This window comes from Macrobrachium nipponense, chromosome 12 (genome assembly GCF_015104395.2).
Source record: "Macrobrachium nipponense isolate FS-2020 chromosome 12, ASM1510439v2, whole genome shotgun sequence".
Classification (NCBI taxonomy): Eukaryota; Metazoa; Arthropoda; class Malacostraca; order Decapoda; family Palaemonidae; genus Macrobrachium; species Macrobrachium nipponense.
The window spans coordinates 105,591,157-105,606,858 of NC_087205.1; the positions used below are offsets into that span (position 1 = coordinate 105,591,157).

Genomic DNA, 15,702 nt, shown 5'->3' on the forward strand with positions numbered 1-15,702 from the left:
TCCAGCCCTGGATTAGCGAGAAAAGGGAAATAACAAGCATGGAACTTGAATATCCCAGTTTGGCTTGAATTTTCGTCTTCGTTATTCTGTGCACCATTTGAAGCTTTCCTTCGGGGAAGACTTCTCCTTCTCTCTCTTTCTTAGAGATCGAAGGCGGTCGATCTCCAATCCTTATTTTTTGTTTTCTTGAAGGGAAAGAATTTAGGATGGAGATCGTTTTGTTTCAGAATCCTACAAATATACTACGTATATTAACCTCGCGATATGATTCTGCTAAGCAGTTGAATGGTCCGAGGGTAGGCGCATATCCTGTTACTCTACGGATGCGAAGTAGATGAGAAGTATTCTAATTGAACTGCAACTCGGGGTTGCCTGCAACCTCCCTGGAGTTTCCAGTTTCAATTTTATATACTTATGGTGTTGTCACAACAACAGCATTTAAGCTTTTATATTTACCGAAATTCGTTTCGCATAAATATAATTGCTCGAGCATATCTTTTTATGCTCGGTGGTTCTAGCCGAACGCATTCCTTCGTGGAAAGGATTACTTGGCAACTCAGGATGACGAGTCAGCGACAGCTACTGCGTATTGAATTGCCCGAGGCATTTCAGTACCAGCTGCCGCTTCGAGATGCACAGGTTGGCTATGTCTTTGCTCACCTGGCGTTTGATTGAATACCAACCGTATCTCTGCCCAATCACGGACTTAAGTCTCTGATTAACGGGGATTCTCGCATACATGAATGACCATCTACTGCTGTGACACTAGTATTCATCGTCTTCGGTATTGCGAGAATTTTAAACAGAGATATCTATTCGACTCTCATCTTTCTGTTTACCGCACGGTAACAGAATTCTGTAATAGTCTCTTGCTGCATCGTATCGCGATAATGCGAATGATTTTTGCGGAATCTGAGTTTGTCCTCAAAATATCTCTTATTCGGAGGTGTGCAATTGTTCATTGTTCACCCCGGATTAGCAGATGTATTGAAAGACATCGCCTACTCCCACACAGCCAGCTCTACTTCCAAACGTTTCAGCCCATGAGGAAGCAGTTCTTCAGGCGCTCTCCCCTGTGTTATCATTACTGAAGAACGCCCCGCTTTCATTGCACACCGGACAGCAATGAAATGGCGGTTAGCGTTTTCAGTCATTTGTAAGCACAGGTTCAGAATCTTGAGATTCCTTCTCTCGATTCAGCTGGAAGACGTAGGTTACATTCATTGCCTACCTTCGTCTTCAACGTCACATAGTGTTGTTTCTCCTTAAGCTGAGATTCAACGTCTATGAGATTTTCTTGCCATCAGGGACCTCGGTCTTTTGAAGGCAATTGACTTTCGCCTTTTGAGTTTATGCATTAAGAGAATCATCACCGCGCCGTCCGGCATCGGTGACTAACAAATATATTATTTGTTTGGTCTCTCAGCATAACTCTTTAAAGGGCGAAGGTCACGTGACTTACCCGGATGCTTGGACAACTTGCCGATTCCGAAACAGTCAGTCGGCAGCTGTCAGAGCGCCCGAGTCAGTTACGAACTACGCTGTGGACTTAGTTCGGTTGTTCCAGAGCAATCATTACTTTCCCACGTCTTAATAGCTTATCAGTATGAGTACTGTACATAACCAAAGTCGAGAAGAGGGATAGGTCATACGACTATTCCCTTCTTTTCGTCTTAGGTAACTGCATGACTTTTCTTGCAAAGTCAAGCACAAGGGGATGGGGATTTGTGACGCTCGATTACGTACCGATCTTCATAGCGAAGACTCAGAACCCTTTGGTCACTGACAATTGGTTCGAGTCCTTCACAATACCCTCCCTAATGGACTTCACCGCCTCCGATACGAAGGGTATGCTGCTTTGTCCTGTGAGAGGCCGGCGACCGGAGCTGTCTGAAGAAACTCGAACACCCAGGATGAGATGTGGACGCCTCTTCATCATTCTCTCGCGTTCCGCAAGAACTTCTCCGTGGCGCAGGTAGTGAAGGCAGGGGCCTGGTCCAACCGGACCGCATGCACCTCCTTCTACCTTCGGGATATTGCCCACAGTTCCTTGGATCTTTTTCCTTGGGAACCGTGGTGGTTGCTCAACACGTTGTGTAGTTAACCCAGACCCTCGCAGGCTGAACAGCATCGAGTCCTGGTGTGACCGTAAGAATGGATGAGTGAATGAGAGTGTGACTGGCTCCTCTTCCCATCTTTTTCTCCCCTCTACCTCTGGGTAGAGGGACACGGTCGTCACCCTGCTGGGTAAGGACGAGATGCAGGTGAGCTACTCAATAGAGCACCATCCTATCCCTTTCAGTAGGGATAGGAGTAAATATCCACCACTTCCTCCAACAAGGGGAGGAAGTGGATGCCAACTTGAGACAAACCCATCATTTTATGATTGTCTCTTGCAAACAGGAACAAGTTCTTGCTTGCTGGTACGAAGCGATACGCTTGCCTCTCTCTTAGTACTTGGCCCAGAGGTCTGACCATTGATCCTGCGGTGCACACCCGATCAATCGGACAGAGGTTTGGATCCCTCCCTTGCTCTTACGACCAGGGAGGCACTCCAGGGTTGGACGAACACCAGTCTGTTCACCAAAAAGACTCAGATTTCTCCCACCAATAAGTGAGTCTTCCTATTGTTAAAGGACCGAGGGTTTGTATTACGTATCGGAACAAATGACAATTGTCGAAAATTGCATTTTTCCTAACTATCAAACCTGACCGGTCCTTTACATATAGTCCCACCTCATGCCACCCCTCACTCTGCAACTTTTTGCATGGGCCTAAAGCAAAAGTGATTCTTCACCTCTCGGGCCCGCGGGCGCGCGCACGATCGGACAAGCAGTTAACTACCGTTCTCCCCTTGTTCGAAGTTTACGACCGTCCCAGCTGCCGCTAGTTACCTTCCTATTGTTAAAGGACCTCAGGTTTGTATAGTTAGGAAAAATGCAATTTTCGACAAATTGTCATTTTTAAATACTAATATGAATGTAAATAGCAAAAATATCAATAAAATGCTAAATTAAAATCCAAGAAAATCTCAACCTCTCTCTCTCTCTCTCGCTCTCCTCTCTGTCTCTCTCTCTCTCTCTCTCTCTCTCTCTCTCTCTCTCTCTCTCTCTCTCTCTCTCTCAGTATACTTATCTCTTAATGAAATAAAAAAGCAACTTTTCAAAAAAATCTTATTTCACCTACAGAATAAACTATAATACTGATCTATTATTATTGTAATAAAAGAACAAATAGTTCCCAACATTTGTAGGTACTGTACATACATATTGCTATATTGTTCCGATACGTTTACAAACCCTCGGCCCTTTAACAATAGGAAGGTACTTAGCGGCAGCTGAACCGGTCGTAAGCTTCGAACAAGGGGGTTCGGTAGTTAACTACTTGTCCGGCAGTTGGCGGTCAGCTCGACTGCGAGGAGAGGAGTCACTTTGTTTTCGGCCGCGTAGGTGGATGGACGTGTTGCTTGCCTCTCTGCCCGCTTCTTGTCGTATGCTTTGTTTGCTTCACTGCGTGAAGGCTTTTTTCTTTCTTACTGTGTGTATTTGTGCAAGGATATACGTAAGTACGTGTGTGTTTGTTCCGATACGTATACAAACCCTTGGTCCTTTAATAATAGGAAGGTACTTAGCGGCAGCTGAACCGGTTGTAAGCTTCAAATAAGGGGGTTCGGTAGTTAACTACTTGTCCGGCAGTTGGCGGTTAGCTCGACTCCGAGGAGAGGAGTCACTTTGCTTTTGGTTGCGTAGGTGGATGGACGTGTTGCTCACCTCTCTGCCCGCTTTTTGTCATATGCTTTGTTTGCTTCACTGTGTGAAGGCTTTATTCTTTCTCTCTTACTGTGTGTATTTGTTCAAGGATATATGTAAGTACGTGTGTGTTTTTGTATTTTATACAGTGAGTATTGTGATTGTGATTCGAAATGGAATCCCAAGAGCCGGAGAGAACCCCTCGCCCCCCCATCAGCCGCAGATTGTACCCTGGTGTGGAGGGCCGTAATTGTGGGGCCTTCCGATCATCTGTTGAGGTTGATCCTCATGAGTTTTGTACTCGGTGTAGAGGGCGGGAATGCTCTCGCACCGAGACATGATGTTTGTGTGTTTTGGTCGGAGGAGCAGTGGGAGCACTATGGGGGGAGGAAGAAGCCGCGTAAGCCAGCCAAGGAGTCGTCAGGGTTCTCCGGTTGCGCCCTTGTTTACGGACATGTCTTCTTCTTTTCTCCCTCCATCTCAGCTCCCTCGTATGGCTCCTTCCCCTTCGGGGAAGGTTTCTCACTCCTTCTCCTCTCTCGATCAGTCGAGCGTGGAGGGGGGCTGAGATGCCCCGACATCCAGTTGTACTCGGGGTCCTCCGTTCACTCGGGGTGGGAACTGTCCCCCCCCTGGGGCGAGGGGAGACCCCCCACATAACTCACCCTCCGGACTTTTAGCCTTCCTCATGAATCTTGTTGCCATCGGGGGACGATCTCGGACGGGCTTGGGCTGCGAGGGACACCTACGGTCCAGGGGCTGCTGAGTCACCTGGCAAGAGGGGCCATGCCGGTAACGCACGGGCCAACCACCACGACTACCACGACGGTGTCCATGCCTGGCTACGCTGCTCCGCCGCACCTTGTGTACACCCAGCACGTAGCCACAGTGACCCCTACAGCTGCTGTGCAGGCGCCGCTGCCGGAGCTTATGATGCCCGCTGTGACGCCGCCACCTGGTTTTGCCGCTCCTGCTGCAGCCCCAGACTTCCGGTGTCTCAAGAGCTCTCCCCTGGACCTGCCTCCTGTGCAGAGGATGCCGCTGGTTCCTGCCCTGCCTCCTGTTCCTTAGTATGCTGCCGCTCCAGTTCCGGTACCAGTCGGGCCCTGTTGCTTCGACAACTGCCCCGGCTCCGTCCTGGATGGAAGACCTGACGGTGGTGCTGAGGAAGCTGGCGAAGAAGAAGAAGAGGAAGGTGTCGTCGTCGTCGTCTGCAGCCGCTTCCCCTTCAACTTCTAAGGCCCCACAGCCGAAGAAGAAGAAGGTTGCCTCCTCCCCCCCAAGAAGGCTCGCTCTGAGACTTATAAGGGACTTCCGCTGGTCCTCCTGTTCCTTTGGGAAAGGGGCCCTGGCAACAGAGTCTGCTCAGTGCCAGGATTCAGGTACGGAGCGGAAGACTGGCGGGGGTCGCTCAGGCGACTCCCACCAGACCAGTGATCGCTTTCGCGGCGATACGCTGGTACCCAGGATTGACGTGATGGTCCCAGACCGCTCGCGGGCTGAGGCGAGGAAGCGGTCCCCTTGGTTGCCTGAACCAGCCTCGGCTGGTCCAAGCGGCGTGACGCGCCTCGAGGACAGGCCTCGCTCTCACCGCGACATCGGACTCTGCAGGTCCCCTGACCGCCGCTCCTACCGGTACCGGGCGGAGAGGGGGACCAGCAGCAGCTCTTCTGATGCTCGGGACCGTCACCGCTGTTCTCGGTCCAGCCGCTCGACCAGGCCTGCAGCTCGTTCGCCACCGTGGGTTGGTGATCGCCTGCAGCCCCCTCAGCACACCGGTTCTGCCGGTGGGTGGGGGGGAGCGTCAGGTCTTCCTCTCCAATCCCTTCAACTTCCTCGGGCTTCACCGGGAAGAGCGAGGCGATTAGGAGTGATCGCAAGGGGTCTCTTGTGGTTCCTCCTGTGGAAGGAGGAGGGTCTCGGGAGGCATTCTCGCTGGACGGGCTTGGATGCAGTCACCTCCTGAGATCCAGAGGTCGTTAGCGGAGGTTATTGTGCTGATTCTTGCCGGACTCAGGATGCAGTCACTCTTGAGATTCAGAGGTCGTTCGCGGAGGTTATTGCGCTGATTCGTCAGCACAATGACCTCGGGGAAGGATTGCCGCTTCCACCTTCCGAGCCCACATTGGGCTTGGAGTCGTTCTGGGGACCTAAGAAGGAACCCAGGACGACGGTGGGTCTGCCGCGATCGGCCTTGGCTGACAGCGTGTTGAGCCAAGTGGACGCTCTCATCTCCGGACAGGAGGGTTCGCTTCGGTCCGGTAGGTCTTCCAAGCTCCTTCCTCCACCTCTACCGCGACAGAGGCGCTTCTATGTGCCTTCAGAGGACCCTCTGCCACCCAAACAGGTTAACCCGGAGCTAGTTAGGCTAACTCCGGGGGTGTCTCTGCAGCAGCTCTTGTCGGAGAACCTCTGGTTCTCACTGCAAGAGGTACTTGCCTTGGAATCTACCGTAATGGCAGCATTCCAAGCAGTCTCCTGGATCGACCTGTGGTCCCTCACAGTGTTGAAAGCCGCGGCCTCCTTGGGGAACATCACTCCTGAAGGGGACCCAGCTTTTGTGAGACTGTGCCAGTCTGGAGGTAGGGCCATCTCCTACCTGGCCCACCAGACGGCTAGCCTGTGGGCCAACCTGGTTCTCGGGCGTAGAGACGCTGTTCTCACCCAAGTGACCAGGGCGGCTGGGCGTGAGGCAGCCCTGGGTCTTCGCAATGGACCGGTGCGGAGTTCCTCCTCTCTCTTCCCCAGAGAGATGGTGGACGCTGCGATGGAACAGCGGCGCACTGATGACAGTGACCGTCTCGTCCACCAGGCAGTCTCAAAGGTGGCTGGGCAACCTCGGACGACTGCGGCTAAGCCCAAGAGTTTAGGTAGGGCTTCCTCTGCGGCCTAGACGATCTCCTCGTCGAAGCCAAGAGGAAAGACTGCCTTAGACTTTTGCTGTAAGGAGTGATCGCAACCAGCCTTCCTCACAGTCCTTCTCTCGAGGAGGTTCTGGGAAGAAGTCGAAGAGAGTAGGGAAACGCTAGGGACGGCGTTCCCCCTCACCTGCTGCCGGAAGTGAGGGGGGTGCCTGGCGAGCCATTGGGCAACATGGCAGCGCTACGGTGCGGAGACCTGGATAGTGAACGTCCTTCAAGAGGGATATTTACTACCCTTCGAGTCTCGGCCACCCCTCACCTCCAACCAGATCCATCTGCAAACCTACGTTTCTGGCTCGACCAAGGACGTGACGCTTCGGCAGGAAGTAGAAGCCATGCTGAGCAAACGTGCTGTGGAGATCGTATGAGATCAGTTGCCGGGCTTCTACAGTCGACTTTTCCTGGTGGAGAAGTCCTCAGGGGGCTGGCGCCCGGTGATAGACTCTCTCCCTTGAACCGATTCGTTCACCAGACTCGGTTCACGATGGAAACAGCACGTTCAGTGCTCGATTCCATCAGAGAGAACGACTTCATGCTTTCAGTGGATCTGAAGGACGCGTATTTCTAGATACCCATCCATCAATCCTGCAGGAAGTACCTCCACTTCATCCTCGACGGGACGGTGCACCAATTCAGGGCACTTTGTTTCGGTCTCTCAACCGCCCCACAGTTGTTCATGCGAGTGTTCACGCTGGTTTCGGCTTGGGCCCACTTGGTAGGGATACGTCTTCTGAGGTATCTCGACGATTAGTTAGTCCTGGCGAGCTCCCGCTCACAGTTGCTGCAGGACAGAGATCGACTCCTCGAATTCTGCCGCGATCGGGGATCGTAGTGAATTAGTAGAAGTCAGACCTCGAGCCCAACCAGAGGATGAAGTACTTGGACATGGTGATCAACACGGTAGCAGAGTGAGTCTTCCCCGCAGATTCGCGGATCAGCAGGTTCAGGGAGGCAGCAAGACAGTTCCTGTCTCTACAGGAGCAACCAGCTCAGCAGTGGCAGGTTGTGATCGGTCACCTGTTGTCTCTCGAGAAGCTAGTCCCTCACGGGCGTCTTCACCTGCGGTCTCTTCAGTGGAGACTAAAGGAGTGTTGGTCACAGGCAAGGGACCCTCCCTTCTTCCCGGTGTCTCTCACGGAGGAGGTGAGGCTGGACCTAGCCTGGTGGCTGGATGACGGGAACCTCGTAAGAGGAGTGCCTCTTCGCAACAGAGATGGCTGGATACCTGAGACAGTCCTCTGCAGCTGTCTACCAGGGGAAGTGGTCCATCTTCTGTGGTTGGTGTCGTGGACGGGGTCTCTCTCCTCTTAGAGCCACTCTTCAGCAGGTAGCGGATTTCCTCGTCTTCTTTCGCCGAGAGTAGCTCCTCTCCGTCTCCGCAGTTAAAGGATACAGAGCCACCCTGGCCTTAGTCCTTAAACTGCAAGGTGTGGATATCTCCTCTTCTTTCGAGATCTCCCTCCTGATGAAGAGCTTCGAGAGGTCTTGCCCACCCAGGGAACTCAGGCCCCCCGAGGTGGGATGTGACTCTTGTCCTTAGGAGTTTGACTCGCAGACCCTTTGAGCCACTCCGAGAGTCATCAGACAGGGATCTGACCCTCAAGACCCTCTTCCTGCCGGCCCTGGCATCGGCGAAGAGAGTAGGGGAACTTCATGGTCTTTCCTTCGACGTCAAGCATTCCAGCGGATGGGGATCTGTGACGCTCGATTTCGTCCCGAACTTCGTAGCGAAGACTCAGAATCCTTCGGTCCCTGACGACCGGTTGGAGTCTTTCATGATCCCCTCCCTGAAGGATTTCACCGATAATGATGCGGATGAGATGCTGCTTTGTCCTGTGAGGGCGCTACGGCGCTATCTGAAGAAAACTCTGCACCTCAGGACTGAGTGTCGACGCCTCTTCGTTAGCACCGGCGTTACCAAGAAAGAAGTTTCCAAGAACACTCTTTCTTTCTGGCTGCGTGAGGTGATCAGGAGGGCGTACGACACAGATGGTAGTGACGACACCCGTACCCTTCGTCCGAGAGCCCACGAAGTCAGAGGTATTGGTCCAACCCTTGCATTCCGCAAGAACTTCTCCGTGGCGCAGGTTCTGAAGGCAGGGGTTTGGGCCAACCAGACCACCTTCACTTCATTCTACCTTCTGGATATTACCCACAGGTCCTTGGACACTTTTTCCTTGGGACCCGTGGTGGCTGCTCAACAAGTTGTGTAGTCTACCCAGCACCCGAGCGAACAGAACAGCATCGCATCCTTGTGTGACTGCATGAATGGACGAGTGAAAGAGAGTGTGACTGGCTTCTCTTCCTCCTTCGTTCTTCTCCTCTACCTGTGGGCAGAGGGCCGCTGTCGTCACTACGCTGAACAGGAGGCCGATGCAGGTAAGCTACACAACTGAGCTCCATCCTATCCCTGTCATTAGGGATAGGAATGTTTATCCACCACTCTCCAAAAAGGGGGGGGAGTGGAAGCCAACAAGAGACAAACCCATGACTTCATTTTGGCTTTTGAAGTAGGAAGTAGTTCTTGCCTTTTGCTATTTATAAGAGGTACGCTTGCCTCCCTCTTATAAATTTGGTCCAGAAGTCTGACCACTGATCCTGCGGTGCTCACCCCAATCAGCTGGGCAGAGGCTAGGATCCCTCCCTCTGCTCTTACGACCAGGGAGCGATCCAAGGTAGGACGAACACCAGTCTGTTCATAAGACTCAGATTCCACCCACCAAGAAGTGAGTCTTCCTATTGTTAAAGGACCGAGGGTTTGTATACGTATCGGAACAAATAATAATTTGTCGGAAATTGTATTTTTCCTAACTATACAAACTTGAGGTTCTATACATATAGTCCCACCTCATGCCACCCTTCACTCTGCGTTTCCTGGGCCTAAAGCAGAGTGACTCCTCTCCTTGCAGTCGAGCTGACCGCCAACTGCCGGACAAGTAGTTAACTACCAAACCTCCTTGTTCGAAGCTTACGACCGGTTCAGCTGCCGCTAAGTACCTTCCTATTGTTAAAGGACCTCAGGTTTGTATAGTTAGGAAAAATACAATTTCCGACAAATTGTTATTTTTTATTCTTTCTGCGATTTACTAAACTGTGCTTCAATACAACTTTTATAGTTGACTCAATGATTACCACACACATTATAACAGTATACATGATTACCACACACATTATAACAGTATACAAGAGAATATTTGATCACTATCGATGTTTCATTTCTTATCACCATAAAAATATTTAAAATAAAAATTTCTTATGTAAACAACACAATGTTATTATTCTCGACCTAAGCTGCTCTCTCTCTCTCTCTCTCTCTCTCTCGACACTCAGCCATTCTCGAGTCATCTCATCTCGCTCTTCTCTTCTCCATCTCTCCTCTCGTCTCTCTTTCCCCCCCCCCCCCTTTCAATGAAATATGAATTACTGTGTCATTAACTTTTATGTACAAAGTTAAAAAATAAATTGTTTTCCAAAATAATTCTTTTGGTAATAAACATCCATCAGCTGATTATCAATGTAAACAGAAGACAACAATAGGTTTTTATTACGTACTGTATTTTGCTGTTTATACATTAATATTACAGTTGGGTGCTGTAATCATTACAGTAAATCATGTTTTTTTTTATCATGAATGCGTTCATTCATGAAATAGATATATGTACCTACTTGTAGTTTTAAAATGAAGAGGAATTATTAGCTAATATACTTTTGTTTGCAGATCTTATGAAGGGGAAATTGAAGATAGGAAAGAATTTATAAAAGATTTTGACATTATAGAGATATAACTTAAACACACACACACACACACACAAACAAAGGAGGCATAAAGTAAGCAAGGGAGCCGTTTCAAAGACAATTCCCTTTTACTACTAATTGGAGCAGCCATTGATAGTTTTAAAATTTGAAGTTGCAGTAAGTACATGTGTATCTTCAACCTACATAGGATAGCCTGGACCAATCAATAGTGAGTACCCATATGATAGTTTAAGGTACGTACATTAGGAGTTTAAATTAGTATTAAAATAGGCAGTTAGCCTATAAGAGTTTTTACATGTAGGACATCTTTGGTGTTTTAACTATTGAAGTAAGCAGTTGGGATGGGTATAGCCTAGGGTTTTTTGAGGGGTGTCATAACGCGGATATTTGCTTATCCCGGGTGGTTGTGGCCCCCAGCCCCAGCGATTATCGAGGCCCCTCTGTAAATGTACATGTATTGTCATTAGTTAGTTTAGTTCAGATGAAAGGTAGAGTCAGAAATCTGAATTTCCAGCTTATGATGAGGAAATGGCTTTTGATGTTATCCCAGTTTCATCACAGGTACTTTTAAAACAAGAGCATCACACTTATGAGAATGTTTGAATTGGATGCAGTGTAAAAATGTCAAAAGAATTATGGTAAAGTTTGATTTGTTCTGCACCAGATTCTTTGAACTTGATTAGGTGAGTTTTTCTTAAATGGTCCCTCTCTGACTACAGGCAGTCCTCAGCTTACGACGGGGGTTCCGTTCTTGAGACGCGTCGTAAGCCAAAAATCGCTGTAAAGCCGGAAAATCATAAAAAATCCTATGAAAACCTTACTTATAATACTCTTGGTGTATTAGAAACTATGTAAACTGCATTTTTATTGCATTTTTCATCAAAATAACCTTCAAATATTGATTATTTTGCATTTTTGGAGTAATGTTTCTTCCGTCAGGTTGGCGCCTTAAGTGTCGTAACCCTGGAACATGTGACATAAACAGGAAATAATTTCTGATGAATATAACTGAAAAGCGTCGTAAGGCGGGGGCTGCCTGTATTTTCATCTCTTATTTCTGTAGCACATTATCTTCATTATCAATTTTAGGGGTAAATTCTCTCTTTTATCTTTCCGCTAATATCTTGCATATTTCCTTTTTTTCATTTGTTAATCTCCCTTCATATCTTAGGGGGACTATTTCTACTCTTCTTTCCATCTTTTTTGCATATGAGTACAATAGTTTGGGGATTGCTTGATATTTTATAGGGTCTTTTCTTCTGAGTCCCATTTTTCACTTTCTTTTGATTGTATAATCTTTAGTTCTGCATTTTCTATCTTTCTTTTTAGTTCCATCACTTTCCATGCATTCTTTTCTTTTGCAAGACCTTTTTCCACATTCTGATATTCTGGAACAGCATCCTTCTGTCTCGTGGTATGTGTGACTGATGTTTACGTTTCTTCTTTGGTATCGGCAGTCCCCGGGTTACAACGGGGGTTCCGTTCTTGAGACGTGTTGTAAGCAAAAAATCATCGTAAGCTGGAACATCGTCAAAAATCCTAAGAAAACCTTAGTAAACCTGACTTCTAATGCTTTGGGTGCATTAAAAACTATGTATACTACATTCTTATTGCATTTTTCATCCAAAAAACCTTCAAATATAGATTATTTTGCATTTTTGGTGTCATGTTTCTTGTGCCAGATGAGCGTTGTAGGTGTCGTAACCCTGGAACATGCGTTGTAACCCTGGAAATAATTTCTGATGAATATAATTGAAAAATGCCTTAACCTCGGAACGTCATAAGCCGAACCTGTCGTAACCCGGGGACTGCCTGTATTCCCCAGCTATTAGGATAATATTCCAAATATTCATTACAACCCTTTAATATCAGTTACACTAGTATCCTGAAAAGAACACGCTCCATCCAGCCACTGCGTGCTTCTACACACATTTTGTTGTGACTGTGGTGTCAACATCATAGCAGTATGCACAATGAAATTGTTCTTCCTTCAAGTCGACGTAGTTGGATCTATTTTACATGGAAATTAAGTAATCAGAAAATGTTGTAAACTTTAAAAAAAATAAAAACAAAATGTTTTGTGATTTTACCAAATAGTACTTAGAATTCAGTATCATGTTTATAGCAAGTAAGGTGTAAAGCAGTGTTAAGAAACTGTGTGAGATTTTTATCTTTATTTGTTAAACGATTGCATTTGTCAATTACAGGTTAGGATTCCTGGTAATCAGCCATTGATGAATATTAAAAACATACAGTATACTAGTGCTCTTACTCGCCCTCTTGTGCTTCAACCCTCTGGTCATTACGATCCTCCAGTTATATCTTCTTGGGAAAATCAGTGCATGTTTGTAGGAGGAGTTAATGCTCCTAAACGTCTGACTGTTAAAACCTCTGATGGGCTGTCCCAGTTTGAACTTTTGAAGGGCAGAGATGACATACGACAAGATGCTGTCATGCAACAGGTCAGTTGCCATTCATAGTTTGGTGAATTTAAATTTAATTGTGTATGGTGTAAGATTTTGTTGCAAAAATATGCAAGTTAGGGTATACTTCAGCTGGTATTTTAGCTGAATAATTTGAGTCATTTGTAAAACTTGAACAGTTTTCATTATTTTCTAGAATTCTTATACTTACAGCCATTAGTATATAACTTCTCATTAATATTACTGGTAAAAGTAATGCTTTACAAAGTGAAATTCCATAAAATACTTGATAACATTATTATAATTGAAATTTTAATGAGTATCTAGGCTTTATTTGTTTTTAAGTTTACAATAAAATGTATATTGCCTTTGTTTCAGGTGTTTGGTATAGTAAATGAATTATTATGCAAAAATCCTGATACCAGAGAGAGAGCTCTTTCTGTGCGTACTTACAAAGTGTTACCACTTTCACAAAAGAGTGGTCTTATCCAGTGGTGTAACAATACACAGGTTTGTTATATGTTTCAAGTACAGTAAGTTTAATTCTGATGTGGATTTTTTTACATGTCAAGTATTTCTGTTAAGTTTTATTACTTATCTAGTAAACACTTCTAATAACAGATTAGCAAGTTTATCTCTCATGCTTAAGATAAGGAGAAAGTGAAGACTAAAAACAGACTTTAAACAAGCCATCCCAAAAATATAAATAAAAGTTGAAGCCCCAGACCAACCCAAAGAAAAAGATGAAGAATAAAAATTCAAATTTGAGCAGAGACCAACATGGAAAGACTGGTCCTAAGGTTCCTTCAGGAAGATGCTGTTGTCACAGAGAGCCTCAGCCAAAAGAAGTGCATGCTTCCACCAGAATAGTAGTTGCTCTCATCAAATATGCCAGGCCTTATATTGGTGATGATGTACCTTTTGCATAATCCATGAGCAGATTAATATTAGGCTCACAGCATTTTACTACTCCTCCAGACCCATGAGCTTGAAAAGTTTAGATGTTCAGTTACATTCTAGGACAGTTGAACTCCATGCCTTCCAGATGAGGCTAATTATAGACTAGAACCTGTCATTGATCAGATAGCTTTTATTAGACAAAAGTGGGTAGAAACCTACTGAGGCAACTTGATAGATCTTCTCAAGCAGCCTCTTTAAGTTGGAAAATCCCCTGCATCTATCATACTCCCATAGTTTCCACAATCATAGGAACTGCCATTCCTATCTGAAGAATTTTGTATTTGTTCATATGCAGAACAAACCTTCAGTCTTAAGTTGAGGATAAATCTACTGGTACCAGCTGGAAACCGGTTAAAAGCAATGAAAAATTGTGCATGCAAGGAATCTTTGGCATATGGCATCTAAAGCGTAGATGAGGTGGAAGCTGGTCAGTGACCATGCTCGAACCCCGTGACTCATTTAATCTTTCTTTTACCACCTTAGAGAGCTGATGTTTGCTTTTGTTCTTCTCCTCCCAAGCTGGTTATTTTGCTGTCTGTGATTCCTTTCCTGCTTTTTGTGTTGTTGGGTGTCTGTGTGTGTTTTGTGGTTCATTATTGATTCCTCCATCGGGTCTAAAAAATCCTGTGAGCGTCAGTGCATGTTTCCCAGCCTTCCAGGGTTCCCATGTTCTTGTTCCTAGCTTCCACCTTGACTGACCCCCACACAACTTACAGGAGGTGTCATTCTATTTTTGTAATACATATATCCAATCCATGCCTGGAGTGTTACTGCTGGTCTTTTGATCAGTGGAAGAACTTCTACAGGAAGAACGAGCATCGTAGAAAGTTGGTACATCCATATTATGAAGGATTCCCTCCTTCCCCTTCTTCCGGGCTTATTCCCTCTGCTTTGTTATCCATTGATGCCTTGTGTCTTTCCTTTTCTTCCATTGATTCATCTCTGGAAGCTATGCATCAGGAGTGCTCAAGGTGATATTTTATTTCATGCTGCCCCCTCTCTCTCAGGGGAAGACCCTTCTGGCATGGAGGAGGCAGTGCCTTGTTCCTTTGTTTCAGGCTCATCATTTTCTGCCAACCTCATGTGGACAGGTACCACCATTCGGTTGGATCCCTATCTTTTCAGAAACGAGGTTTTTCTCTCAGAGCAGCAGCTCAAATGTCCGGCTACCTCAGGTGATCTTTGTCATCTGTGTACCAAGACAAGGGGGCCACCTACTGTGATTGGTGTTGTAGATGGAGTTTCTCTCCACTTGGAACTTCTGTATAGCAGATAGTGAAATTTCTGATCCTTCTAAGAACAGAGAAATGTCTTTCTGTGTCTTTGATCAATGGCTAAATGGCTGCCTTGCGATTAGTTCTACATCTGAAAGACGTGAACATCACTTCATCCTCGGAGATCCCTGTTGTTCAGGAGCTTTGAGCAGTCTTGTTCTATTAGGGAATCAAACCTACTAGGTGGGCCCTTATCTGGTTCTGAGTAGTCTCACTTGAGCTCCATTCAAACCCCTAAGTCGTTCGTCAGTCAGGGCAGTGACTTTGAGAACAGTTTTCCTTCTGGCTTTGGCTTCCTCAAAAGAGCTGGAGAGCTCCATGGTTTAGATTATGACGTAAAAAGCACCAGGGGTTTGAGGTCTGTAGTTTTCAAAATTCATGGCTGAGACTCGGAATCCCTCTATGGCTGTCCCTTCTCCCCCTGGTCTCCATTTTATGGGGGTCGAATGCCATGACATCTGTAGCAACACATGATATGAAATCCACAGCAGTTTGGGTCTCACTCAGTCTGCAGTTCCTGCATGGCTACCCTAGCATTTGTTCATATGCAAAACAAACCTTCGATCTTAACATTAGGGTGTTTTCCAAGTGCCAGCTAGTAACCAGTTAAAACAATCAA

The 15,702-nt window shown here is 46.6% G+C and overlaps 1 protein-coding gene across 1 annotated transcript in view; it reads left to right on the forward strand.

Annotated features, from left to right (window-relative positions):
* LOC135224734 (serine-protein kinase ATM-like) overlaps positions 1-15,702 on the forward strand; it is a 117,504-nt gene that overhangs the window by 53,935 nt on the left and 47,867 nt on the right. Inside the window, exons 7-8 of the mRNA XM_064264047.1 lie at positions 12,634-12,888; positions 13,228-13,359. Coding sequence (XP_064120117.1) covers positions 12,634-12,888; positions 13,228-13,359 — 387 coding nt within the window. The remainder of the gene's footprint in view (positions 1-12,633; positions 12,889-13,227; positions 13,360-15,702) is intronic.